Below are 27,708 nucleotides of genomic sequence, written 5' to 3'. Positions count from 1 at the left end.
AAAGGCTGGAGAGTGCAGAGACAATTTAAACACCCTTCAGGTCTCAGCTGAAAACCCCAGACTAAATCCAAGTTATGGCCCCCAACCTCCACCTCTGCTGCAGCACATCCTCCTATGTGCTCTCTTTGCAGGACCAAGCACAACTTGAGACTAGCCAAGATGGGCAGAAAGCATTTTCTTTCTTTCTTTCTTTTTTCTTGAGACGTAGTTTCGCTCTTGTTGCCCATGCTAGAAGTGCTATGGCACAATCTCAGCTCACTGCAACCTTGGATTCAAGCAATACTCCTGCCTCAGCCTCCCAAGTAGCTGGGATTACAGGCACCCACCACCACGCCTGGCTAATTTTGTATTTTAGTAAAGATGGAGTTTCACCATGTTGGCCAGGCTGGTCTTGAACTCCTGACCTCAAGTGATCCACCCGCTTCTGCCTCCCAAAGTGCTGGGATTACAGGTGTGAGCCACCACACTCAGCCAGCATTTTCAATGAGCTCTATGAGGACAGAAATATTGTCTGTCAATTTCTGTTGAGTCCCCTGTATCTGGAATAATGCTCAGCAAATACTAAATAATAAACGTTTGCTGAATAAGTCAATCAACAAATAAAATGCAAGCATCAACTTACTGCCTCAGGGTCCACAAACCCACTTGTTTCTTAAAAATCTGAAGCATGGCCTAGACATTAGTGAGCCTGATAACTCTGTCTAAAACCATCAGATAAACAAGCAATACAATCCTTAGTTTGTTTTTCCAATTTCCTTATGTGTTCAAAAAAATCATACAAATTTGTATTGCACATGATGGCTAAAGCAAAAATGGAAAACCTCCACCGATTGTTGGGGTAATCAGACCTAACTCCAGGTCGTGGGGGCAACGAAGTCCGGCGGAGTCAAAGGAATGAGAAAAGACAGCTTGAGAGAGAAAGTGGGTCCAGGTGACCAACAAGAGTATGGAGCCTGCGAAGGCCCTGAGCTCTGGAATCCCAGACTATTTATTGGTGATCAAACAAAGAAACAGGTGGTGAGAATGTGGGATTGAAAGGGAGCGTTGCATTAAACACATGATTTACAGCTGTGACGGTTTAGCATATGCTCTGCTACTTGAGATAATGGAGAGCAGGTTCTTTTAACTCAAGATACAATTGATCCTGGGAGAGCAAGGAGCAAGGAGCCAGCAAGTCTAGACACATTCCAGAGGCCACGAGGGGTTTTATGCCCTGAGCCCTGGATTCTAGCTAAGCCACAACGGGTTTTATGCCACGGGCTTAGATTATGGTGCCACAGGGTAGCCTTCCACTCTTTTGCACAGAGCTTGGTGTTCCAAAGGCCATGAGGGGTTTTAGGCTGTGGACCCTGGACATGTTCCAAGACTCTTTTACATTATGTCAGACATGCAAGCCCCTGCCTCAGCTTCTCCCAACACTCAGCTTTTCCCCCAACACCAATAATTTGAGGAAAGGAGATGGTGGGTTATGAGTGGACAGCCACATGTGTCACGGTTCCTCAGAGAATTAACTGTCCAGTCTGCATTCTCACAGAGAATGGCCTCAAATCCTCTCTCGACAAAAAGGATTTTATTATATTATACTCTATCATATTATAAATATACAGTCAGAGGGTAAGTGAAAAACCATACGTAAGACCTTCATTTTTATAGACCTCAATATACAACTTCAGACTGGATCATAACCACCCTTCTTGCTGTTTTTTGTTTGTTTTTTAGTTGACCTTAATGGCTAAGATGGTTTCTACTCTGACCACAGCCTTGGTTTCTTGAAAGTTTTTCTTCTCCAAAATACAAATGATAGATAAGAGTGATAGATAAGAGATTAAAGACTAAACTTAATTTTATTGTTTTACTGCAGACTCTTAAGCAAATCTTATTCGCTGACTTTTTGCACAGTTGTTCACATGGGGTCCTACAAATATTATCTGAAGTGCTTTTAAAGCCATACTTGAGAAAATTATGCCAGTGTAGTGTTTTAAAAATAGACTAAATAAACAAACATCAGTTTGACAAAAAAAAAAAAAAAAAAAAAAAAAAAGCACAAGCGCTCGGACACCAACACAAAACTACTGACACCAGAAAGGTTTATAGGAAACTTTCAAAGAAAATAAAAAAATTAGCATAATTTGAAGAAAGCATGATTATATTTACAAGCAAGTTTTCATGAAAGGAGAAAAGAGTGACTGAACTATTAGCCAAGTGTCTCTCTGTGAAACCAAATGCATAATCAGACATTTAATTTTAATAAAAAGACAAACATCCAACAACTCAGTAGATATTGAACAGAAGTTTACAAAATATCATTATCCAATTTCTATATTCTCTGTAACTACAAAGATCATCTGATGTAGATAAACTAGCTTACCTAGAATAATCTTAAACCCGTGTAAGACATTTCTTCATGTTGCAACCATAAAAAATAATTAGTTTTTTAATACTTTAAATACAAATAGATACCATAGTAGAAAAACATTCGTGCAGGCTTTTACATTTTTCAGTGTTATTATCATTCATCAGAATTAGTTCACACAATTTAGCATGTGAATTAAATTCCTAACTCAGCAATAGAGCTGCACCCCAGTAGTTTTTTATTGAGACATAATAGATGTAAATATTTTCAGGGTACATGTGACATTCTGATGCATTCATATAATGTGCTATGATTAAATCAGGGTAACTTCTTCCCACTGTATTTTTGAGCCCATTAATCAAGCTTTCTTCATCTTGCCACACCCCTACCTCTCCCAGGCTCTGCTCACACTCAATCTATTCACTATCTTCATGAGATCCACTTTATTAGCTCCTACAAATGGGTGAGAACAGGAAATAGTTGTCTTTCTATGCCTGGCTTACTACACTTAACCTAAAAACCTCTGTTCCATCCATGTTGCTGCAAATGACGGAATCTCATTTTTTTCATTATACCACTTTTTTTTTATTTTTTCTTTTTTTTTAATTATTATTATACTTTAAGTTCCAGGGTACATGTGCATAACGTGCAGGTTTCTTACATATGTATACTTGTGCCATGTTGGTGTGCTGCACCCATCAACTCGTCAGCACCCATCAACTCGTCATTTACATCAGGTATAACTCCCAGTGCAATCCCTCCCCTCTCCCCGCTCCCCATGATAGGCCCCAGTGTGTGATGTTCCCCTTCCCGAGTCCAAGTGATCTCATTGTTCAGTTCCCACCTATGAGTGAGAACATGCAGTGTTTGGTTTTCTGTTCTTGTGATAGTTTGCTAAGAATGATGGTTTCCAGCTGCACCCATGTCCCTACAAAGGACACAAACTCATCCTTTTTTATGGCTGCATAGTATTCCATGGTGTATATGTGCCACATTTTCTTAATCCAGTCTGTCACTGATGGACATTTGGGTTGATTCCAAGTCTCTGCTATTGTGAATAGTGCCGCAATGAACGTACACGTGTATGTGTCTTTATAGCAGCATGATTTATGATCCTTTGGGTATATACCCAGTAATGGGATGGCTGGGTGATATGGTACATCTAGTTCTAGATCCTTGAGGAATCGCCATACTGTTTTCCATAATGGTTGAACTAGTTTACAATCCCACCAACAGTGTAAAAGTGTTCCTATTTCTCCACATCCTCTCCAGCACTTGTTGTTTCCTGACTTTTTAATGATTGCCATTCTAACTGGTGTGAGATGGTATCTCATTGTGGTTTTGATTTGCATTTCTCTGATGGCCAGTGATGATGAGCATTTTTTCATGTGTCTGTTGGCTGTATGAATGTCTTCTTTTGAGAAATGTCTGTTCATATCCTTTGCCCACTTTTTGATGGGGTTGTTTGTTTTTTTCTTGTATATTTGTTTGAGTTCTTTGTAGATTCTGGATATTAGCCCTTTGTCAGATGAGTAGATTGCAAAAATTTTCTCCCATTCTGTAGGTTGCCTGTTCACTCTGATGGTAGTTTCTTTTGCTGTGCAGAAGCTCTTTAGTTTAATTAGATCCCATTTGTCAATTTTGGCTTTTGCTGCCATTACTTTTGGTGTTTTAGACATGAAGTCCTTGCCCATGCCTATGTCCTGAATGGTACTACCTAGGTTTTCTTCTAGGGTTTTTATGGTATTAGGTCTAACATTTAAGTCTCTAATCCATCTTGAATTAATCTTCGTATAAGGAGTAAGGAAAGGATCCAGTTTCAGCTTTCTACTATGGCTAGCCAATTTTCCCAGCACCATTTATTAAATAGGGAATCCTTTCCCCATTTCTTGTTTCTCTCAGGTTTGTCAAAGATCAGATGGCTGTCGATGTGTGGTATTATTTCTGAGGACTCTGTTCTGGTCCACTGGTCTATATCTCTGTTTTGGTACCAGTACCATGCTGTTTTGGTTACTGTAGCCTTGTAATATAGTTTGAAGTCAGGTAGTGTGATGCCTCCAGCTTTGTCCTTTTGACTTAGGATTGTCTTGGCAATGCGGGCTCTTTTTTGGTTCCATATGAACTTTAAAGCAGTTTTTTCCAATTCTGTGAAGAAACTCATTGGTAGCTTGGTGGGGATGGCATTGAATCTATAAATAACCTTGGGCAGTATGGCCATTTTCACGATATTGATTCTTCCTATCCATGAGCATGGTATGTTCTTCCATTTGTTTGTGTCCTCTTTTATTTCACTGAGCAGTGGTTTGTAGTTCTCCTTGAAGAGGTCCTTTACATCCCTTGTAAGTTGGATTCCTAGGCATTTTATTCTCTTTGAAGCAATTGTGAATGGAAGTTCATTCCTGATTTGGCTCTCTGTTTGTCTGTTACTGGTGTATAAGAATGCTTGGGATTTTTGTACATTAATTTTGTATCCTGAGACTTTGCTGAAGTTGCTTATCAGCTTAAGGAGATTTTGGGCTGAGACAATGGGGTTTTCTAAATATACAATCATGTCATCTGCAAACAGGGACAATTTGACTTCTTCTTTTCCTAACTGAATACCCTTGATTTCTTTCTCTTGCCTGATTGCCCTAGCCAGAACTTCCAACACTATGTTGAATAGGAGTGGTGAGAGAGGGCATCCCTGTCTTGTGCCAGATTTCAAAGGGAATTTTTCCAGTTTTTGCCCATTCAGTATGATATTAGCTGTGGGTTTGTCATAAATAGCTCTTATTATTTTGAGGTATGTTCCATCAATACCGAATTTATTGAGCGTTTTTAGCATGAAAGGCTGTTGAATTTTGTCAAAGGCCTTTTCTGCATCTATTGAGATAATCATGTGGTTCTTGTCTTTGGTTCTGTTTATATGCTGGATTATGTTTATTGATTTGCGAATGTTGAACCAGCCTTGCATCCCAGGGATGAAGCCCACTTGATCGTGGTGGATAAGCTTTTTGATGTGCTGCTGAATCCGGTTTGCCAGTATTTTATTGAGGATTTTTGCATCGATGTTCATCAGGGATATTGGTCTAAAATTCCCTTTTTTTGTTGTGTCTCTGCCAGGCTTTGGTATCAGGATGATGTTGGCCTCATAAAATGAGTTAGGGAGGATTCCCTCTTTTTCTATTGATTGGAATAGTTTCAGAAGGAATGGTACCAGCTCCTCCTTGTACCTCTGGTAGAATTCAGCTGTGAATCCATCTGGTCCTGGACTTTTTTTGGTTGGTAGGCTATTAATTATTGCCTCAATTTCAGAGGCTGCTATTGGTCTGTTCAGGGATTCAACTTCTTCCTGGTTTAGTCTTGGAAGAGTGTAAGTGTCCAGGAAATTATCCATTTCTTCTAGATTTTCTAGTTTACTTGCATAGAGGTGTTTATAGTATTCTCTGATGGTAGTTTGTATTTCTGTGGGGTCGGTGGTGATATCCCCTTTATCATTTTTTATTGCATCTATTTGATTCTTCTCTCTTTTCTTGCTAGCGGTCTGTCAATTTTCCAGAATCTCTGGGACACATTTAAAGCAGTGTGTAGAGGGAAATTTATAGCACTAAATGCCCACAAGAGAAAGCTGGAAAGATCTAAAATTGACGCTCTAACATCACAATTAAAAGAACTAGAGAAGCAAGAGCAAACACATTCAAAAGCTAGCAGAAGGCAAGAAATAACTAAGATCAGAGCAGAACTGAAGGAGATAGAGACACAAAAAACCCTCCAAAAAATCAATGAATCCAGGAGTTGGTTTTTTGAAAAAATAGCACATTTTCTTTATCCATTCATCCACTGATGAGCACTTAGATTGATTCCATATGTTGGCTACTGTGGAGCGTGCTGAATAAATATTTGAGTGCAGGTTATCTCTTCAAGAAATTTCTTTCCTCTCTTTAGGATATATATCCAGTAGTGGGATTGCTGGATCACATGGTGGTTATACTTTCAGTTTTTTGAGGAGCTTCCATTCTGTTTTCCATAGTGGCTGTACTAGTTCACATTCCCACCAACAGTGTGCCAGGGTTCCCCTTTCTCTACCTCCTTCCCAGCATCACTACTGCCTTTTAAGTTAAAGGCATTCTAACTGGGGTGAGATGGTATCTCATTGTGGTTTAGATTTGCATTTCTCTGATTAGTGATATTGAGTATTTTGATATGCCTGTTGGCCATTTGTATGTCTATTCAGATCTTTTTCCCATTTTTAAATCAGATTATTTCCTTTTTGCTATTGAGTTCTCTGAGTTCCTCATATATTCTGATTAGTTCCTTGTCAGATGGATAGTTGCGAATATTTTTTCCCATTCTGTAGGTTGCCTTCTCACTTTGTCAATTGTTTCCTTTGCTGTGCAGAAGATTTTTAGCTTTACATAATCCCATTTGTCTATTTTTTTCTTGGTTGTCTGTGCTTTTGAGGATTTAACTCAAAAAAAATCTCTGCCCGGACCAACATGAAGTGTTTCCCCAAGTTTTCTTCCAATAGTTTCGTAGTGTTAGGTCTTATATTGGGTTCCAATCCATTTTGATTTGATTTTTCTATATTGTGAGAGACAGTTTGATTTTTCTGCATATGGTTATCCAGTTTTCCCAGCATCATTTATTGAAGAGACTGTTCTTTCCCCCAATGTATATTCTTGGCATCTTTGTCAAAATATGAGTTGGCTATAAATGTATGGATTTATTTCTGGGTTCTCTATTCTTTTCTATTGGTCTATGTTTTTTGTTTTTAATGTCAGTACCATGCTCTTCTGCTTACTATAGCTTTATAGTATGTTTTGAAGTCAGGTCGTGGGATGCTTCCAGCTTTGTTCTTTTTGCTCAGTATTTCTTTGGCTTTGGGGGGGGGGGTCTTTTGTGGTTTTGTGGTTCCATGTAAATTTTAGCATGTTTTTCTATTTCTGTGAAGAATGCTAGGAGTATCTTGATAGAAATTGCATTTAATCTGTAGATAGTTTGGGGTAGTATTGATATTTTAACAGTATTTTTCTTTCAATGAAGGAGCATGGAATATCCATGTTTTGTGTGTGTGTCCTCTTCAATTTCATTGTTTTATACACAATTTCATCAGTGTTTTATAGTTTTTCTTATAGAGATCCTTCACTTCTTTGGTTAAATGTATTCCTAACTATCTTATATTTTTGTAGCTAATGTAAATGGGATTGCTTTTTTATTTTTTTATGTTGTTCACTGTTTGCATGCATAAATGCTATTGATTTCTGTAACTTGATTTTGTATGCTGCAACTTTACTGATTTTTTTTATCAGTTCTAACAGTTTTGGTGGAGTCTTTAGGATATTTTGAATATAAGATCACGTCATCTATGAAAAAGGATAATTTAACTTCTTCCTTTTCAAATTGAATGCCTTTTATTTCCTTCTCCTGACTATTTGCTGTGGCTAGGAATTCCAGTATTATGTTGAATAAAAGTGGTGAAAGTGGTCAAACTCATCCTGTTCCAGATCATAGAGGAAACGCTTTCAAGTTTTCTCCATTCAGTATGATGTTAGCTCATCACATATGGCCTTTATTGTTTTGAGGTATGTGCCTTCTATATCTAGTCTGTTAAGGGTTTTTATCATAAAGGGATGTAAATTTTATTGAATGCTTTTTCAATATCTATTGAAATGATCATATGGTTTTGTTCTTGGTTCTGTCCATGTATCACATTTATTGATTTGCACATGTTGAGCCATCCTTGCATTCCTGGGATGCATCCCACCTGACCTGGTTAATGATCTTTTAAATGTGTTGTTGAATTTGGTTTCCTAATATTTTCATGAGGATTTTTGTGTTTGTTTGCATTAGAAACATTGGCCTGTAGTTTTCTCTTTTTTGTTGTGTCCTTGTCTGATTTATATCAAGGTACAACTGGCCTCACAGAATGAATTTGGAAATATGCTCTTCTCTTAAATATTTTAAGGGTTTGAGTAGAATTGGAATTAATTCTTTTTAAAATGTTTGGTAGAACTCAGCACTGAATCCATTCGGCCCTGGGCTTTTCTTTAATATAAGACTTTTGTTACAGCTTCAATCTTGTTACTCATTATTGGTTTGTTCAGGTTTTCTTTCTTCATGGTTTAATCTTGATACGTTGCATGTGTCTGGTAATTTATCCATTTCTTCTAGGTTTTCCAATTTGTTAACATATAATTGCTCCAATATTCTGTAATAGTTATTTGTATTTCTGTGGCATCAGTTGTTACGTCTCTTTTTTCATCTCTGATTTTATTTTGTGTTTTCTTTTCTTAGCTATGTGTCCACTGTTTATCTTTTCAAAAAAAAACAACTTTTTATTTTATTCCACTTCCCTATTGTTTTTGTAGGCTCAATTTCATTTGTTTCAGCTCTGACATTTATTAGTTATTTCCTTCTACTAAATTTGGTTTGTTCTTACTTTCCCAGTTCCTTGAGATACATTATTGGGTTGTTTATTTGAAGTCTTTCTACTTTTTTGAGGTAGGCATTTACTGCTATAAAATTCCCTCTTAGGACTGCTTTTGCTATATCCCACAGATTTTGGTATATTTTGTTTCCACTTTTATTTATTTTAAGACATTTTTAAATTTCCATCTTAATTTATTTACTAACTCATTGATTGTTCAGCAGCATACTAACCCATTGATTGTTTAATTTCCATGTGTTTTTGTAGTTTCCAAGATTCCTCCTGTTGTTTATTTCTAGTTTTATTCCACTGTGGTCAGAAAATATGCTTGATATAATTATGACTTTTTTAATGTGCTGACACTTGTTTGATAGCCTCAAATATGGTCTTTCTGGATAATGTTTCATGTGCTGATGAAAAGAATGTGTATTCTGTAGCAGTTGGGTGAATTATTCTGTGAATGTCACATAGGCCCATTTGCTCTAATGTGTAGTTTAACTTCAATGTTTCTTAATTTATTTTCTGCCTAAATGATCTGTCCATTACTAAGAGTGGAGTGTTGAAGTCCTCTGCTATTATTGTATTGCAGTCTAGCTCTCCTTTTAGATCTATTAATGCTTGCTTTATATACTTGGGTGTTCTTATGTTGCATGCATAGATATTTATAATTGTTATATCCTCTAGCTGAATTGACCTCTTTATCACTATATAGTGACTTTCTTTGCCTCTTTTTAGAGACTTTGGCTTGTAGTCTATCTGCTAAAAGGATAGCTAGTCCTGCTCTTTTTTGGTTTCTATTTGCTTGGAATATCTTTTATCCACTCCTTAATTTTCAGTCTATGTGAGCCTGTATAGGTGAAGCAAGTTTCCTGTAGGCGGTATATTGTTTGGTCTTGTTTCTTGATCCATTCAGCCACTCTGTCATTTGACTAGAAAATTTAGTCCACTTACATTCAATGTTATCAATGATAGGTAAAAACTTACTACTGACATTTTGTTACTTGTTTTCTGGTTGTTGTTGTTTTGTTTTGTTTTTAACTCCTCTTTTCTGTCTTCTTCTGTGATTATTTTCTTTGGCAGTATGTTGTATTTCATTGCTTTTAATTTTTAGAGCATTTATTATAGTTTTGGCTTTGTGGTTACCAGGAGGCTTACAAAAACCTTCTTATAAATACAACAAGTTATTTCAAACAGATGACAACTTATCTTTGATCAAAATAAAAAGGGACTAGAAACAAACAAAGGAAAAACTTTTAAAAGCTACACTTTAACTACATCCCCAACACACACACATTTTGGCTTTGTGTTGAGGCAGGTGTAGATATTCTACCAAGGAACTCAGGATGGTGGGGAAGCTGACTGTCCACCTCAGTCCCAGGTTTTCCAATGTAGTAACAGTGAGTTGGGAGAAAATTTTCCCTATGCTTGGTGCCTGGCAAATGGGGGGAAGGGCATTGTGGATGTAAAATTCCAATTCTGTTACTATCTGCCCAAAATGTTTTCACTTCTCTGAGGCCTCAGGAACTGTCTTATCCTCATATATTACCGTTCTGGGATATTGCTGATGATAATCACAGTGCTGTGTATTTGGTTTTGGTTTTCAGGAGACAGAAGAAGGGACAGTGAAGCCAGCTTGCTTTTCCTCTGTCATTTTTCATGCCTCACAATTTTGACCGAGAAATTATATATCATTAACCAAAATATGAGTTTGTCAGCAAAACAATTCAGTAACATAATTAGAAAATACCTTTACCAAAATTAAAACCAATTACTCAAAATTTATCTTTATTTATTTATTTATTTATTTTTTTGAGAGAATCTCTCTCTGTTGCTGAGGCTGGAGAGCAGTGGTGCAATCTTGACGCACTGCAATCTCAGCCTCCTGGGTTCAAGCAATTCATATGCCTCAGTCTCCTGAGTAGCTGGGATTATAGGCATATACCACCACATCTAGGTAATTTTTTTTTTTTTTTTTTTTTGTAGAGACAGGGTTTCACTATGTTGGCCAAGCTGGTCTCAAACTTCTGGCCTCAAGTGATCTGCCCACCTCGGCCTCCCAAAGCTCTGGGATTACAGGCATTAGCCACCATGCCCAGACTATTCATCTTTAAATTAAACTACTACTGACCAGGCGTGGTGGCTCACGTCTGTAATCCCAGCACTTTGGGAGGCCAAGGTGGACAGATCACAAGGTCAGAAGATTGAGACCATCCTGGCCAACATGGTGAAACTCCATCTCTACTAAAATACAAAAAATTAGCCAGGCATGGTGACCTACACCTGCAGTCCCAGCTGCACAGGAGGCTGAGGCAGAATCGCTTGTACCCAGGAGATGGAGGTTGCAGTGAGCCAAGATCGCGCCACTGCTCTCCAGCCCTGATAACAGAGCAAGACTCTGTCTCAGAAAATAAATAAATAAGCTAGTACTATAAATTATACAAATTATACAATATAATACTAATATGAAGCACTAAAATGTATTTGATTACTTAAGAGAACCACTCCTTTGTAAATTGTTGAGAAAATGTAATTGGACAAAAATTAATGTTCTGTGCATGAAAAGCAATGAGGGAAGCACTAACAATTTTGCAGAACTACTACATGCTAGGTACTTAATTCTCCCAACAACCTTAAGATGAGGCTACTGTTATTGAAGACATAGGTTTTAGACTTTGCAGTTGATGAAAGAATAAGACAGGATTGGTCTCACTCTTGTTTTATCAGTTCAACCAACTGCAATTTTTACAATTTTAAATTGTAAAATGTAAAATTGAATGAATGATGAATAATTGGTAATATTTTATACATTGATAAGCTAGTTGCAATTGATGATACAAGTTACTCATTAAACAGCCTACAAAAAATAGAAACACAATATTCTGTTTGCCAATTCTTGCCAGACTTTAAAATTAATTACATGTAACCAACATCAAGAAATGTGTCTCTCTAAATACCAATTACTGTTCAGGCTCTCAAAATGTTAATTAAAGTAGATGATGAAATCTTAAAAACTAACAGAAATTATTTTCATTTCCATTTTGATCACTAGCAATTAGGTAAATTATTTTATGAATCCAACGAGGTGACTGCTAAATTCTCTTTCAAGTCTGAGAGAATTTGAGTTTTATAAGAATAGCTAAAATGTCTTCTTACATATACAATTTTCCAAATATTATGACTAGAAAAGAGTATAAACTTACATTACACACAACTTATTTTTTAAACAATTATGCCATCTGAATTACCCAAATCAAACTAACTGGAAAATATATTTTATTAGGTGCTGCAAAATGCTTAGAATGTTACCAGAAACAATGCGAGGATATCCAAATACAGTGGTACTGGGAATTCCAGTCCTTGGAGTCTATCATGATAATTTGCCATGGTGTTTTATCTTAAGAGTAGCTCAAGAAAACAGACTTGCAAGGAAGCCCAAAAGGCAGGCACCTTAGAGAAATCAGATTAAGTTTCACAAAAATAAGAAATAATTTCAGTTCATGAGTTAATAATGAAACAGAGAAAATGACAACAAAATTAATAATTCATTAGTCATTATGGAAGAAAATCAGAAAACCAACCCCTTAGATTGAAAGCTAGTAAATAAAGATAATTAAGTATTTACCCTGGCTTTCTTATGTGGCAAGTTCCTCCGAACATCCAAATAGGAGTAGATTCTATTTATTGAATTATCCCAGCTTATGAGTAAAGAAGATAAAATAGAATTTAAAATTACTATTTTGTAGTGTCTTATGAATTGACGGATCTAGACAATAATTGTTGGTGGCTGTTATTATCATAAAAATAAAGATAGTATATTATGTGCCCCAATGAAAGTAGAAAATGCTACCTATAAAGTGTTCTAGCTAAAACATCAAGCTAAATCTGATCAAGTCTCTCTGTATAATTGTTAATTTATGGTAAGTAAAGAGGAGAATATATTAAACGACACTATGAAAATGCAGTCAGAAAATACAGACTATGAGAAACTCTGTAAGACAAACAGCCAAATGTCCTGAACAAATAAATTTCAACAAGGAGGAAGAGGAGAAGGAAAAGAAAAAAAAGAAAGCAAAATCATAGGAAATACAGTAGAGTTTACAGGAGTGTGTTGCTTCAATGAGGGGCAAAATTAGCACTAGACTAAGCAGTACTTTGGTCCTGTCTAACAAAGTTTAAAAAACAAGATCTGAAAAGATAAAACTGTTTGCACATAATTTAGCTGTGTCCCAGAAGAAAACTCAAGAATATGTACAGGAATATAAAAATGTCTAGGATCCAACAGGGTAAAATTCATAATATTTGACATTTTATCAAAATTACCAGCCATGCGAAGATGCTGTAAAATATGACCCATAATGGAGGAAAAATTAGTCAATTGAAACCAACCCAGAGTGGACACAAATGTTACAATTAATCGATAAGGATATTTTAAAAGTTGCTATAACTCTATTCTATATGTTCTAGAAGTTAGAGAAAGACTGATCATGTTAAATAGAGCAATGTAAAATACTAAAAAAACTCAATTCAGACTTCTAGAGATAAAAACTACAAAGTATGAGGTGAAAAATATTCTGAATGAGACTAACAGATGGGCACTACAAAAGAAATGATTAGTATCTTGAAGATGTAGCAATAGAAACTATTCACAATGAAGCACAGAAAAACACTGGGATAAAACAACCCACAGAATCAGTGAGCTGTGGCACGACTACAAATGGGCTAATATATGTGTAATTGCATTCCAAGAGGAGAAGAGACAGAAGGAGACACAGAAAAAAATAATTTTTGAATAAATAATAGCTGAACAATTTCAAATTTGATGAAAGCAATATACTCACAAACACAAGATTCCCAATCAACTCCAAGCACAAGAAACATGAAGAAAACTGCACCAATTTACATCATAAGCAAATTGCTTAAAACAAGTAATAATGAGAAAAATAAAAAGCATGCATATGTTATGAGTAAAAGGATGGAAAAAGACATAGCACACTAACATTAATCAAAAGAAAACTGGAGTCATTCTATCAGCATCAAAAAAGAAGTGGGTTTCGGGACAAAGAATATTATTAGGGACAATAAGGGTAATTTTATAATGATAAATGTGTCATTTCATCAAGAGAATATAACAATCATAAACATTTGTGTACCTAATAACAGAACTTGAAAATACAAGAAGTAAAATCTGATAGAACTTCAAGAAGAAACAGAAGTTCACGATTAATGCTGGAGATACCAATAATTGATAAAATAAGTAGAAAAAAGTTAATAAAGAGAGGGAAAAAGTAAAAAGCTGTCACAACTAAATCTAATTGAAATGTATAAAATACTCAGCCCAACAACGGCAGAATACATATTCTTTTCAAATATACATAGATTATTTACCAAAATAGACCAAATTCTGGGTTATGAAACATGGATCAGCAAATATAAAGGGATTCAAGTCATACAAAGTATGGTCTCTGGCCAAAATGATATCAAATTAGAAATCAAAATTAGAAAAGTATCTAGAAAAATTCCCCCATACAGAAACTAAGTAACACTCTTTGAAGTAACCCATATATAAAAGAAAAAATCAAACGGGAAATTAGCAAGTAATTTAAAGCACATAAACATGAAAGCACAACATAGCAAGGATTGTGAAATGTAACTAAAGAAATACTTAGAGGGAAATTTATAGGTCTGAACTCCTATAATAAAAAGTTAGAAAACCACAAATTAATAATCTCAGCTTCCACCTAAAGAAAAAAAAAAATTCAAGTTAATGACCCAAGTTTCCATCTTAAGAAACTAGAAGGAGCAGACTAAATATAAATTTAATAGAAGAAAATGAATAATAATGTTCAGAATAAAAATCACGGAAATAAAAAACAGAAAAGTAATAAAGAAAAATCAATGAAACTAAAAACTGGTTCTTTGAGAAATCAATAAAATTGATGAATTTTTTTGCCAGACCCATGAGAAAGAAAAAATAAAGACAAAAAATACCAATATCAGGAATAAGGGAAGTGACATCATCCTATACTATGCAGATATTAAAAGCATATTAAGGAAATATCATGAAAAATTATCTGGTTATAAATTTTGCAAATTTGATGAGATGAACAAAATCATTGAAAGACAGAAACTACCAAGGTTCATTCAAGAAGAAATAGATAATCTGAATAAATAACCTTGCATCTACTAAAAAATAGAATATGTAGTTTAAAATCTTCCCACAAAGAAAACGCTAAGAAAAAATGGCTTCACTGGTAAATCTTGCCAAACATTTAAGAAAAAAAAATAAGTCTATACTGACACTTTCCGAAAATTGAAAAGGTGAACACTTTTCCACTTTATGAGGCCAGGGTTATGCTAGTATCAAAGTGACATAGATATTACAAGAAAACTGTAGACTAACATCTCACATACATAGATGCAAAATTTTTAAACAAAGTTTTAGCAAATTAAATCTAGTGATATATGAAAGAAATAATACATTATTGGCAAGTAGAGTGCATCCCAGAAAGGCAAGTAATCATAGTTTTGAAAATCAATGTAATTTGAAAATCAATGTAATTCATAGTTTCAATTATCCAAAAAACACAATCCTGTCAATAGATGTGTTAAAAAGGCAGTGACCTAAATGTGATATTTAAAATTAGGAAACTTCCGAATACAAACAAGTAAAATTTCTTCATGACCTTTGTGTTAAATAAAGATTTCTTCAATATGACACCAAAACATGGTCCATTAAAGAAAAAACTATTATATTGTACTTCATAAAATGTAAAATCTCTTAAAAGACACTAAGATAATGAGAAGGTGTCGCAGATATCTGATAAAATATTTATCAATTATATCTCTGATAAAGGACTTGTATCAAGAATATATTGTAAAACACACTCACATACTCAAAACTCAGTAATAAGAAATGAATCAATCCAATTTTAAAAAGGAGGGCACACTATTTGAACAGGCATTTTATCAAAGAAGCTATTGTGTGGTAAATAATCACAAGATGCTCAACATCATTAATTATTGTGGAAATGCAGATTGAAAACACAGTGCCATAACACTACTCTTCAACTAGACTGGCTAACATTTTAAATACTGATCTTACCAAGTGAGAGCAAAAAAAAAAAAAAAAAAAAAAAAAAAAAAAAAATGAGCACTTTGAACTCTCATACGTTATTGCTAGAAACGTAGAATGATAAAAACCACTGTGGGAAACAGTTTGGCAGTTTCTTACAAAGTTAAACATATACCTAATCTATGATCAGAACTTTCCACTCCTAGGTATTTATCCAAGAGAAATGAAAATATTTCTCCAGAGACTTATGCATGACTATTCATAGCAGCTGGGAGAGGAGGAAGCAAATGGCCATCAATAGGTGAATAAAGAAATTGTGGCGTATCATTACAATGGGAGGCTACTTGACAACTAAACAGAAATACATTATGGATACTTGCAAAAATACCAATGAATCTCAAAATAATTATGGGTGACTGGCTAGGTGAAAGAAGCCAGATCAAAGAAAAAAAAGAGTATACACATATAATAATACTATTTACCTTAAAGTGATGGACATGTTTATTATCTTAGTTGTGGTGTTGGTTTCACAAGTGTATACATATGTTAAAGCCTTCAAATTTTACACTTTAAATACGCTCAGTTAATTGTACATCAATTAGAAGACTGGACATAGTGGCTCACACCTGTAATCCCAGCACTTTGAGAGATGTGATTTGAGAGAGATCAAATGATACAAGGCAGATGTACCATTTGAGGTCAGGAGTTCGAGACCAACCTCGCCAACACAGTAAAACCCCATCTCTACTAAAAATACAAAAATTAACCAGGTGTGGTGGTACCCGCCTGTAGTCCCAGCTACTCGGAAGGCTGAGGCACAAGAACCATTTGAACCCGGGAGGTGGAGGTCACAGTGAGCCAAGGTGGTGCCACTGCACTCCAGCCTGGGTGACTGAGTAAGACTCTGTCTCAAAAAAAAAAATATATATATATATATATATACATATATATATATATATATATGTATATATATGTCAATTATACCCTAATATATCTATAAATAGATACATCAATACATTTTAAACATACACAAAATATATACAATGAGCTACATGCTACTGTTGTAATTACACTTTTGCATGGGACTCCTCAAACTTTTAGCAGGTCTATTAACCCTCCTGCGAGCTTTCCACTGTGTTCTCAGTGAATGGCACCAGCACGCACACAGCCAGCCCCCAGGTAGAAATCTTGGACTCATCTTGGGCTCTCCTCTCTCCCTCAGGCTCTCCTCACTCTTGCCTATGACATTGGTGTGCCACCACTTCGGCACATTATTGCAAGTCTCATCTCACGGTTTCCTCTGTCTTGAGCCTCACCTCTACCTACATCCCTATACAGTCACCAGAGAGTTCTTTCTAAAACATTGTGTATTTGATCATGCCATGCCTTTCAAGGGCTTTCCATTATCCTCAGGATAAAATCCAAACTCCTTAGCCAGTCTCACCAGACCCTCCTTTACCTGACCCTACTAATATCCCCTGGCTAAAATCTGACCAACCTACCTTCTCTTAATGGTCCGCAAGCCCCTTTACATCCATACTGAATTACTTACAGCTTCCTGAATATGGCATGTTGTCTTATACCACCAAACCTTTAATCAGGCTTCTTCCTATGCCATTCCCCTGGAAATTAAGCTCCTTTAATAACACTCTTTCGAGTTTCACCCCACATGAACCCCTATCCCTGCAGCAGATAGAATTAACTACTTCTTCCTTTGGGCTTCCACAGTGACTTCTTCAGACAGAAAACTGTAAGCGCTCATACATTCCGCATTTTATGATTCACTGAATTTTTTGTTTACTTCTCCCATCCAAAAAGAGTTTGGAGAGCCTGGACCAAATCACACTTGCCTTTTTGACCCCAGCACCTAGTACAGTGGCCATTCAAATATAGAATTAGGCCAAACTGCTGTAAAACAGTTTGCCAAAAGTCAATTCACTACCTGTGATGGTTAATATTGAGTGTCAACTTGATTGGATTGAAATGATGCAAAGTATTGTTTCTGAGTATGTCTGTGAGGGTATTGCCAAAGGAGATTAACATTTGAGTCAGTGGACTGGGAAAGGCAGACTCACTCTTAATCTGGGTGGGCACCAACTAATCAGCTGCCAGCACGGCCAGAATAAAAGCAGGCAGAAGGATGTGAAAAGACTAGACTGGGTTAGCCTTCCAGCCTACATCTTTCTCACATGCTGGATGCTTTCTGCCCTCGAACATCAGAGTCCAGGTTCTTCAGCTTTGGGACTTTGGCTTCCTTGCTCCTCAGCTTGCAGATGGCCAATTATGAGACCTCACCTTGTGATCGTGTGAGTCAATACTCCTTAATAAACTCCCCTTTATATATACATCTACCCCATTAGTTCTGTCCTTCTAGAGAACCCTGACTAATACACTACCCAACCAGTTTACAAAATGCACTTGTTTCTTTTAACCCATTAGTTTTAGTTATTTCCATTTTTATTTTGTCTTTATAATACCATTATAGGGTAAGTTCAGTTTTCCTTTGCCTGAATTCCCTTCTTATTCATGAGAAGAATATATTTATAAGAAGAAATCATTCATTGACAAGTTATAAGCAGGGTCATCCTGTACCATTGCGCAAGGCATGCCTTGCACATGAATACCCCGCTTAAGAGTGCTGTATTCACTGTACCTTGCTCCTGCAAGGCTATATCCTTTTTTCTCCTTTGTGCAAAGGTACTCTATAAGCTGAGAGTGGCCCTGGTCATAAATAATATATTATTAAAGAATTCTTAAATATTTATGGCAGGACTGCTAGCTGTAGGCCAAAATTTATTTTCTCTTCTCCCGAACCATATGCTAAACTACATTTCCCATGATTCCTTGCAGTTACTTGTGGCCATGTGATGAGTTCTTGCAATGGAATGTGAGCAGAGTGAATGTGTGATTTGGGGAACAAGACCTCTAAGAAGCTGACACGTCTTCTTACTAGTCTCATCCCTCTTCCACTGACCGAATGCAGAAGGCTTAGGAGATGACAGAGCTGCAATGTGGAACGAGTCTGGACCCTTGATTCATAATGTGGAGAAATGTGTCACCATCTAAAAAATCCAGACTTTTAAGTAGGTGAGAAATAAAGTTTTAAAATATAAAGCCACAAAAATTGCGGGAGTACTTCTTACAGTTAGCAGTTAGCCTCCCTCTAACACCAAAATTGGTACATATATTCAAATGTGTTCTGGACTATGGAGAATTTTGTTTGCTTGTTTGTTTTTTGAGACAGAGTCTTGCTCCGTCATCCAGGTTGGAGTGCAGTGGTGCAATCTTGGCTCACTGCAATCTCCATCTCCTGGGTTCAAGAGACTCTCCCGTCTCAGCCTCCCGAGTAGCTGGGACTGCAGGCATGCGCCACTGCGCCCGGGTAATTTTTGTATTTTTTGTTGAGATGGGGTTTTGCCATGTTGGTCAGGTTGGTCTCGAACTCCTGACCTCAGGTGATGCACCCATCTCGGCCTCCCAAAGTGCTGGGATTATAGGCGTAAGCTACCATACCCGGCCAAATTCTTATATATTCTCCCCTGTATTACAAATATATTAATGTTAAATATAGTCATAAGAATTCTGCATGCTCAAAAACATTCCGATCTTATGATTTTTATGTCCTCAAGTCTCCCCTCTCCCTGCTACTTGATCTTTATTTCCAAAAGTAGGAATTAGGAACAGAGACAAACACAACAGTCCTTAGCACGAAAGCTTCTTTCTCATGAAGACAAAACAAAGCCAGTCAACTAAAACTAAATAAATAGAAGAAAAAAACTAATTCAACAACTTGGTCATTGACAAATTCATCGTTTGGCAATTGTTCTGGAGCAGGCACATGGACTGTTTTTAAAGTATATTAAAGGAAAGGAGGAATGAGGTGGGAGGAAAAAGAAAGGAATGAAGGAAGGAAAAGGAAGGAAAGCACGTTGTCTCAGCCATTTGATGAATATCCATCAAGTGCAAATCCATACCCTCAAAATGCGGCAATTACTTATTTCATTACCTTTATCAAATGGTAATGAGTGACACAATGTTGCCTATGAACAGGAATAAAAAAGAATAAATGGAAAGCAGGTGGATAGGACCAGTTGCTCACCATGAGCATTTCCTTTTTATATCTGAATTTTGAACTATCTAAAACCTAGAAATGTTCAATAGTGGGCTGGCGATATGAATGTCAAAAGAGTCATACTGTTATCCATAGCTAGTAATCATAAAGTTCCATGTAAATGAACTGCAAGTGAAATAGACATTGATCATCTCTAGCTGACATGTGATCCGGTATCTAGTTCCAGGTTATACTAGAGTTCATCTTTAAGTTTTTCTTTCTGGTGATACAAAACAACACCCGCCAAGGATAACTCAAATATAATTCAGGTTATATTCCAAGGTAATGAGATTTGGTAATATAGTACATAAGTATTCCATCATTGGAATTGCAATATTTCCCCAACCCAAATACTCCTATTAACCCTACCAGGCAAGGCTACTGTAATTTTTAAAGGAATAATTTAGTACTTTGCTCTTGATATGTGAAAATTTTCACCTAATTCAGCATGTAATCGACAAATCCAACAAGAGTCATATCCTATTTGGTAAAATATCATTATCTGAAAAAAAGTTACCATCACAAATTAAAATGTCCTTGCAATTTTAGCAGAGTGTGCATCTTTTAATAACTCTGGTATCCATTAAAAATTGTCAACAGAAATACAACATGTACACGGATAAGAGCGTTTAAAAATCACATGCACAAGCTAACAATTTATAAAGAGCTGTAGTAATCCTTACTATTAACTTTAATGTATGAAGATACAAAATACATAATTATTGGATTCTTCAAAGGATTTAAAGCAATTGATATCATATGTTTTGCTTTTTTAATATTATTTCCAAGGTTTGGTGGGTAGGGGGAACTTTCAGAAGAACACAAACCAATGTTTTATCGTTGGCATGATTTCAAATATTAAGTGCACACATTAAGCAAGTAGGCTGTGTGCTAAAATTCTGTGTAAGTCATCTGTTCGGAACACAGACAGCATTTAACTCTGGAGCAGCACTACCAATGCATCTTTCACTGCTCAATCAACCCCTCAAAATCCTATTTAGCCTGTAGCATCATAGGAACCTAAGCATGATCCCAGAGTACCACGTGCAGGAAACAGAATGGGCCATTTCCTCTTGTCTCCTGATCATGAAGGAAGCCTTGGATCAGTTTTAAAACATGTCGAGGTTCTGCAGAAAGCTTTCTAAAGCTCGGAGCCTGCAAAACCGAAGGCCCCCTCTCACAGGCCCCCCCATTCAAGAAGGGACTTGACCACTTGTGACTTGACCACTACTGCTCTGAATCCCCTGAGCTTTGTTTTACTTATTTTCCCCACAACAACTTCACTAGTACGGACGGCAGGGGAAATACAGCAAGTATAATTAGTTTCAATAGGTTGACCATTTATACACTGATTACATTTAGTGTCCATTTTTATTAAGAAAATATCATATTTAAATTAATGTTGTTTATGTTTTATAACTTCTGTCTGCTAAACCCTCTCCCAACCACTAATTCAGAACTTCATCCAGTAGATACTCAGTTAATTTGTATTACACAGACAGATACCAGCTTCTGTTGCCAGAAATATCAAATTATGTTTGGCTGAAAGATGAGACTCCAGGCCAGTTACCTTTTTCCCTAAATCAATGTCTGCAGAGTCTTTCTAACGTTCAGGCCAATCCTGCTGCTTTATGTTTCACAGGGGAGCTTGCTTTACCCGAGGGCATAAACTTCACAGCTTGTAAGACGAATTAACTGATGCTGACACTGATGGTCTTGAGATGTGAGGGGGGAAGAAAGCAAGCGCGGAGTTACGTGTAGCCTAGCGAGATTGATGAGATGATGTGTTCGTATTTGGCCACAGGAGGGAGCCAGACCCTTTGGTAAGCAGCAACACCCAACCAGAGCGACGCCACACTGTCCCACCCACTTTAGGAAAAACTTCCCCAGAAACAAACCAAGAAAAACCAGAGCTCCTGGACGTGTCTAGGTTTCCTAAGCTTTTCATCTGCAGTATTGTTCTTTTTAGGTTATAACTGTCGCTATGTGTTCTCTAGCTATTTGGGCCAACAAAACCAACTTAGTAGTGAAAACCTGACGTGGATTTAGGGGCTCTGGGGAACCAGACACTCTGTACTGTATCAGGCAAGGATTTGACAATGCAACTTAAATTTAAGAGACTATGTATAGTTACATATGTACTTTCTTCATAAGGTAATCTTACAGGTTAAGCACAGAACAAAATTTCAGGCAAGGGAACTGGTCCAGAGAATTCTTCCTGTGTTTTGCAAAGAGGTATCAGTTTGTAATTTTTTATCATTGCTGTAATTTTAATAAAATATGAGAGTTTATGAAAAACCATGCAATCCAAACCTGAGTAAGGATATAACAAACACAAACTAGCCAAAGAAATAGAGAACTTAAATTTATTGGTTTTCGTTTGTTTGCTTGTTTTTTAACCTAACTCATCAACTCACATTCATAAAATGCCTCATGTACTCTGGGCTAAAATTTGGGTTACTGAGCACTTTAGTTGACCACAAGAAAAAGACATCTTAACTCTTAAAAAATAAACACCCCCCTCTAATGGCCCAGTGTTTAAGTCTCAGTGACCATGATGCCCAGGACAGAGAGCTCCTTGCAATAAGGCTCCCCACCCCACTTTTGTACCATCTGCAAGCTACAACTGCAAGAGACTGTTGTACTACACTTGGACCCCAACTAAGGGCACAGAAAAGCTTCAATATTCCCCACAGAGGCAACTCAACTAACATTACACAGATTCTGGCTCAGTGTTTTTGTTTTGTTTTGTTTTCTGCACTGGTCTTTATTACTGTGGAAGTTTTCATAGAAATGTGATCACTTTGACCTTCTTATTTAATTCTCCACTGCTTGCTATGACAGTGACCATACTGAGGCATCGAATAATTTAGGTACCAAAGAAGGAGTGTCTATCCCTTTTTAAGTTTTTACTGAGATTATACCTTAAAAGGGGCACAACTATTTTTTAAAGAAGATAATAAAAAGGGCATCAGAAAGTTCTCTTTATTATGGGAAAGAAGCAAGGAGAGAGAGAGAAAGAAAAGGAAGGAAAGACGGAAGGAAGGAAACAGAGAGGGAGGGAGGGAGGGGGGAGGAAGACAAAGGGGAGGGGAAGGGAGGGAGAGAAGAAGGAAGAAAGGAAGGAAAGAGGGAAGGAGGGAAGGAAGGGAGAGAGGGAGGAAAAGAGAGACTTAGAATAGTGTTTGGCACAAAGTTGGTACTCAAGAAATATTAAATGGATGAATGAATTACTTGGAAATCACATAATGAGAGAATGATTTTAAAGTATTTATTTGAAAACCATTTCATGTTACTTTAGCTCTCTTCAGTGTGTTTTATCAGCCATTCTTTAAGAAATAAGAAATAGCAACATACTGAGTAATCTACAGTTATTTGATACTATTTCCCTGGTGATGACCTCTCCATTTGGACTACAAGCCAACAATTACAAAGCTCGTTCTACTCATCCTTTGGTGTGTAGACAGATTCTTACATGCTGACTTCTAAATAGGTTTCTAGGATCAAATGCACAGTATTTATTGTGTATACTTACACAGTGGCTCAGTTTCTGCCTAAGGCTATGAAAGTCCTCCACAAAGCGTATTTTCTTGCAACCTTGGAATTGCAATTGACCAAAAACATCTTCCATGAAGAAGGACAGAAGCTGTTCTTGAAATCGGCAGTTTTTCTAAAAATAAGATACAAGAAATTGCGTATGGTAAATTATGAATCTTTTTTTAATGTCCCCCTGATCATTACTTAATTACTCTCCAAAAAAAAAAAATTTAAATGCAGGGGGAAATAAACATCAAATAAGTGGAAATGTAAAAAAGACTTTCTGACTTACCATAAATTGCTTTTTTGTTTTCTTTTTTAATAGTCGTATATTTTTTATGCGGTCTTCCTACAATAAAACGAAGAGAAATAAGTTGTATCCAAGATTGTAAATGTCCTTGAGGTCATCATTTTAAGCAGAGCCTAATACTTACTGGAATCGTTGCTTTGAGCCATGCTGCTTTGATATAGAGAGCGTCAACAGCTTGGGACAGTGTTCCCCTTGGGTAACAAGTTTTGGTGAAGGAAGGTTGCCTGTGCTTGGCAATGGCAAGAGACAGAGTGACTAACAGCAACCAACAACTCAAAATGCAATTCGCCAGCATTTCCCTTCACCCCACTCGGCGTGTGTCACTCACAGCAGCCCAAGAGATACTAGTGCTGGTTAGATGAGAGGATAACCTACTTAATGTAGCCCTCAAAGCCACCAGTCCAATGAGGTGCTGTGAAAGATAATTTACAGTTTATATAGAGGAAGATCACTTTGGTTGTTCTAATTTTTTTTTTAAGAGGTTGCTTCATAATCAAAAAACGCTGATCACACCATCAACTGACATTTTTTAAAAGCTCAGCCTTACTGGTAAGCCTGGGTTCTCATTTCCAAAAAACTTGAGAACTTCAGTTGCCTATCACAGCAGCTTGCATTATTTTAAAAGGCATGCCAATAAAAATAAAAAGAAATTAAAAAAATTATTTCCAGGGGGCTGTGTCATAATTTTTTAAACCCCATGTGAAAAATCTTCTTTTCTAACCAGAATCCCAGAAAAATTTAACAAGGGGGTGGAAATGGGCAGCCCCAGGAAATCTGCTCATGATTCAAATGGGTTTTATGTTTATCCTTTGCCACATCCTTCACCCAGCTTCCTCCAGAAGCCATTATTCCACAGCTAGCAGCGAAAACGTTTCCAGTGCAGAAACAGTAACTCTCCTTAACAAATTCAAGGTTGTTTGGAACTGGACCTGGGACTAAGGTCCACAATGTAGTAAGTTCTCTGTCATCTCTGTCCAGATTTACCACTCAGACTTTCCTTATAACTCTCAACTTCCAGGAGAGTGCAAATTCCTTGAAGAGACCATATAGTTTCACCTTTGAATCCAGCATCTACCGTGGCATCTCATCTAAAGAAGAAGTGCATCCATTATTAATTGAGTAAATACTTTTGTCACATCATGAGATGCTGCCATAACTGCTTTATTTTTTAAATTTCTTCCATTCACACATTTTTATTAAAGACCTACCTATACAAAAACCAGTGTTAGGTACGAGGGAGCCACCAAGGTGGATTCTCCATAAACTCCTATCCTCAATTCTGTCCCAGTTCTTCCTAGGCGGTAAGTATGGCTCATTCTAGGTAGCAGCCCCAACATCAGAAGTGGGCAGCCCAGAGTCATATTCTGAGAAGCAGAGATAGGTTACCAAAGCCTAGAATGAATAGAGTTCATGTGGTACCAGGAATAAGTCAACACTAGAAATCTGGTTGTGAGTTAAGAGACTCATCAAAACTAGTCAGTCAATAACAAGCATCAGAACCTAAGACTAAATTCCAAATGAAAGCAAGCAGGGCTGTCAAAAAAACAAAAGCAAAAAGAAAAAGGGAAAATAAGAAAAATGCTTGGACTGATTTCTGCTGTTTCAAAACGTGAGTGGATCTCTTGGAAGAATTCAAGCCTCATTTCCCCAGAAGCAAGATCACTGGTAAAGACACACCCTATCAACTGAGATGAGAACTATTCACAAAAAACTACAGCAGAAGTCGGCTGACTGGGAGTGCCAAGTGAAGTTCACTGAAATTTTATGAAATTCAAAAAAAGAAAGAAGTCTTTTCAGTTGGGAGTGGCTGAAACGGTGTTTGAATTAGGACATGAAATACACAAAGGGATTTATTTATTTATTTACTTGAGCAGAGAAATGTCTAGTATTCTAAGTTCCTTTGTAAAGAAACAGTGTGAACATGGAGGGATCAAAAGCTCAAATGCCCTTACAGGGCGAGGATTAATACAAACACACTGGGTGGGTAGATACCGGACAATTGTGGCTAATATGCTTATATTGTCACCAATCTTAAAGTCTGCCTAATCACATAACCTGCTAACACACTGTGTGGGTGCAATAAAAGGATGACACGAAATACCTCCCAGAGCCAGGTACTACCTTGAGCAGCCAATTTCAGATCCCTGGTGTGTACCAACAAAACTTGTGGATAATATCGATAATTCAAGTGGCTAATATTGATAAATTAAGTTGATATGGGTTCTGGCTATTTTTTAACTTCTGGTAGTTGCATTTCCATAAATACTTTACATCTCTCAAATCATCATCACACAAGGAAAATTTCTAGAGTGCCTCTGCTTTGGTTTACAGCCAACTCAAGAAAACTGTGGCCATTTCTTTATGAATCACCGTATCACCCACTGGATCACAGTCATCCTCCATCTTAGTCAGCAAACCTGCCTTATTAGGGTCCTTTGATAAGCAGGAAAATCTGACCTTAAAGGGTAAATTGTGCCCACTAAAAAGGATGTTCAAAACATGGATCCTGAACACAGTTCCAAAGAAGAGTCCCCAAAGTGTCCAAAATAACAAAAGAGCTGTTAGAATAAATGCATAATATTCTAGGAGCACCAATTGAAAAGATAATTCTCTGCTTCACTGAATGTATATCACTTTCATGAGTATCTTTTTTTTGAGACGGAGTCTCACTCTGTCACCAGGCTGGAGTGCAGTGGCACCATCTTGGCTCATTGCAATCTCTGCCTCCCAGGTTCAAGTGATTCCCCTGCCTCAGCCTCCAGAGTAGCTGGGACTACAGCTATGTACTCCTATGCCCGGCTAATTTTTTGCATTTTAATAGAGACGGGGTTTCACCATGTTAGCCAGGATGGTCTTGATCTCCTGACCTCGTGATCCACCTGCCTTGGCCTCCCAAAGTGCTGGGATTACAGGCGTGAGCCACCGGGCCCAGCCACTTTCGTAAGTATCTTACACAGAAAGTATAAAAGTTGCTATTACTTACAAAGAGATTGAGTTTTGAAGCTGATTCACTCTGATTCTGTATGGCCTTGGGGAAGTTATTAGTCCTCTCTAGGCTTCTGTTTTCATCATGATTAAAATGCAACAATAATCTTACCTAACTACAGAAGGTTATCGTGAGCAAAATACAGCAATCTAAAGAGAATGTCTAGCACAATGACAGCTGTAGAGGCACTCTGGAAGTGGTAGCTACTGATTTATTATTTATGAAATAATAAATAATAAACGAATGTGTAATACTCTGAATAATGTTAAAGTTTATCATAAGCCTTCAGGAGCTTTCAGAAATGGTTAAAGAAAGTGAGAAAAGTGAAGGAAATGCAATAATTTTATAATATGTCCAAAAAACACATAGGCATGAGGAATTTAATTAATCCCACACACATCCAGATGGCAAACTTGGACCATTAAGTGGATATTTTAGGGAGACCACTCTTGTGTAATGTACCAGAGAATATTCAAACAATTGATCTGCCCAAAAACATAATTGACTGCCCCAATTTCCAAATGTCAGCATGGCGGTCATTTTCCTTAAAGTTTAAGTCCTCTCCCACCCTAAAGACCGCTAGCTGCCCTCTCTGATGTCCCAGCATAGTCCATGAGCAAACTCAGCTTATCAACTCCTGTGCAGAATCTTAGCTCGCTTCGAGTCTTCAGTGACGCTGCTTTTATCTGCTTTCCTCCTATGGGGAAAAAACAACAACTAATTGTTGTTAGTAACCTATTTGGTTGACACTGAAACACACATTTTTTTTTTTTTTTTTACATTTTAATGTCTCTTAAATGATAGTGTGCATTGTAATCCACAGTTATCCCTGCCTGTGCAGTCCTGAACTTGGTCACAACCACTAATGATGACATCACTTCCCTTGAACTGTGTGCATGGTTGTTACTACAGGTGTTTAGTTGCTACTTAAAA

The 27,708-nt window shown here is 36.9% G+C and overlaps 1 protein-coding gene across 1 annotated transcript in view; it reads right to left on the bottom strand.

The window, feature by feature from the left end:
• IL26 (interleukin 26) overlaps positions 1 to 24,136 on the bottom strand; it is a 30,955-nt gene extending 6,819 nt beyond the window's left edge. Inside the window, exons 1-3 of the mRNA XM_030939690.1 lie at positions 23,914 to 24,136; positions 23,772 to 23,828; positions 23,478 to 23,612 (exon numbers count right to left, since the gene is read on the bottom strand). Of these exons, the coding sequence (XP_030795550.1) occupies positions 23,478 to 23,612; positions 23,772 to 23,828; positions 23,914 to 24,084 (363 nt within the window). The 5' untranslated portion in view covers positions 24,085 to 24,136. The remainder of the gene's footprint in view (positions 1 to 23,477; positions 23,613 to 23,771; positions 23,829 to 23,913) is intronic.
• Positions 24,137 to 27,708: the final 3,572 nt, after the last annotated feature.

This window comes from Rhinopithecus roxellana, chromosome 10 (genome assembly GCF_007565055.1).
Source record: "Rhinopithecus roxellana isolate Shanxi Qingling chromosome 10, ASM756505v1, whole genome shotgun sequence".
NCBI classification, from domain to species: domain Eukaryota; kingdom Metazoa; phylum Chordata; class Mammalia; order Primates; family Cercopithecidae; genus Rhinopithecus; species Rhinopithecus roxellana.
This window is presented reverse-complemented; position numbering and strand designations above follow the sequence as displayed.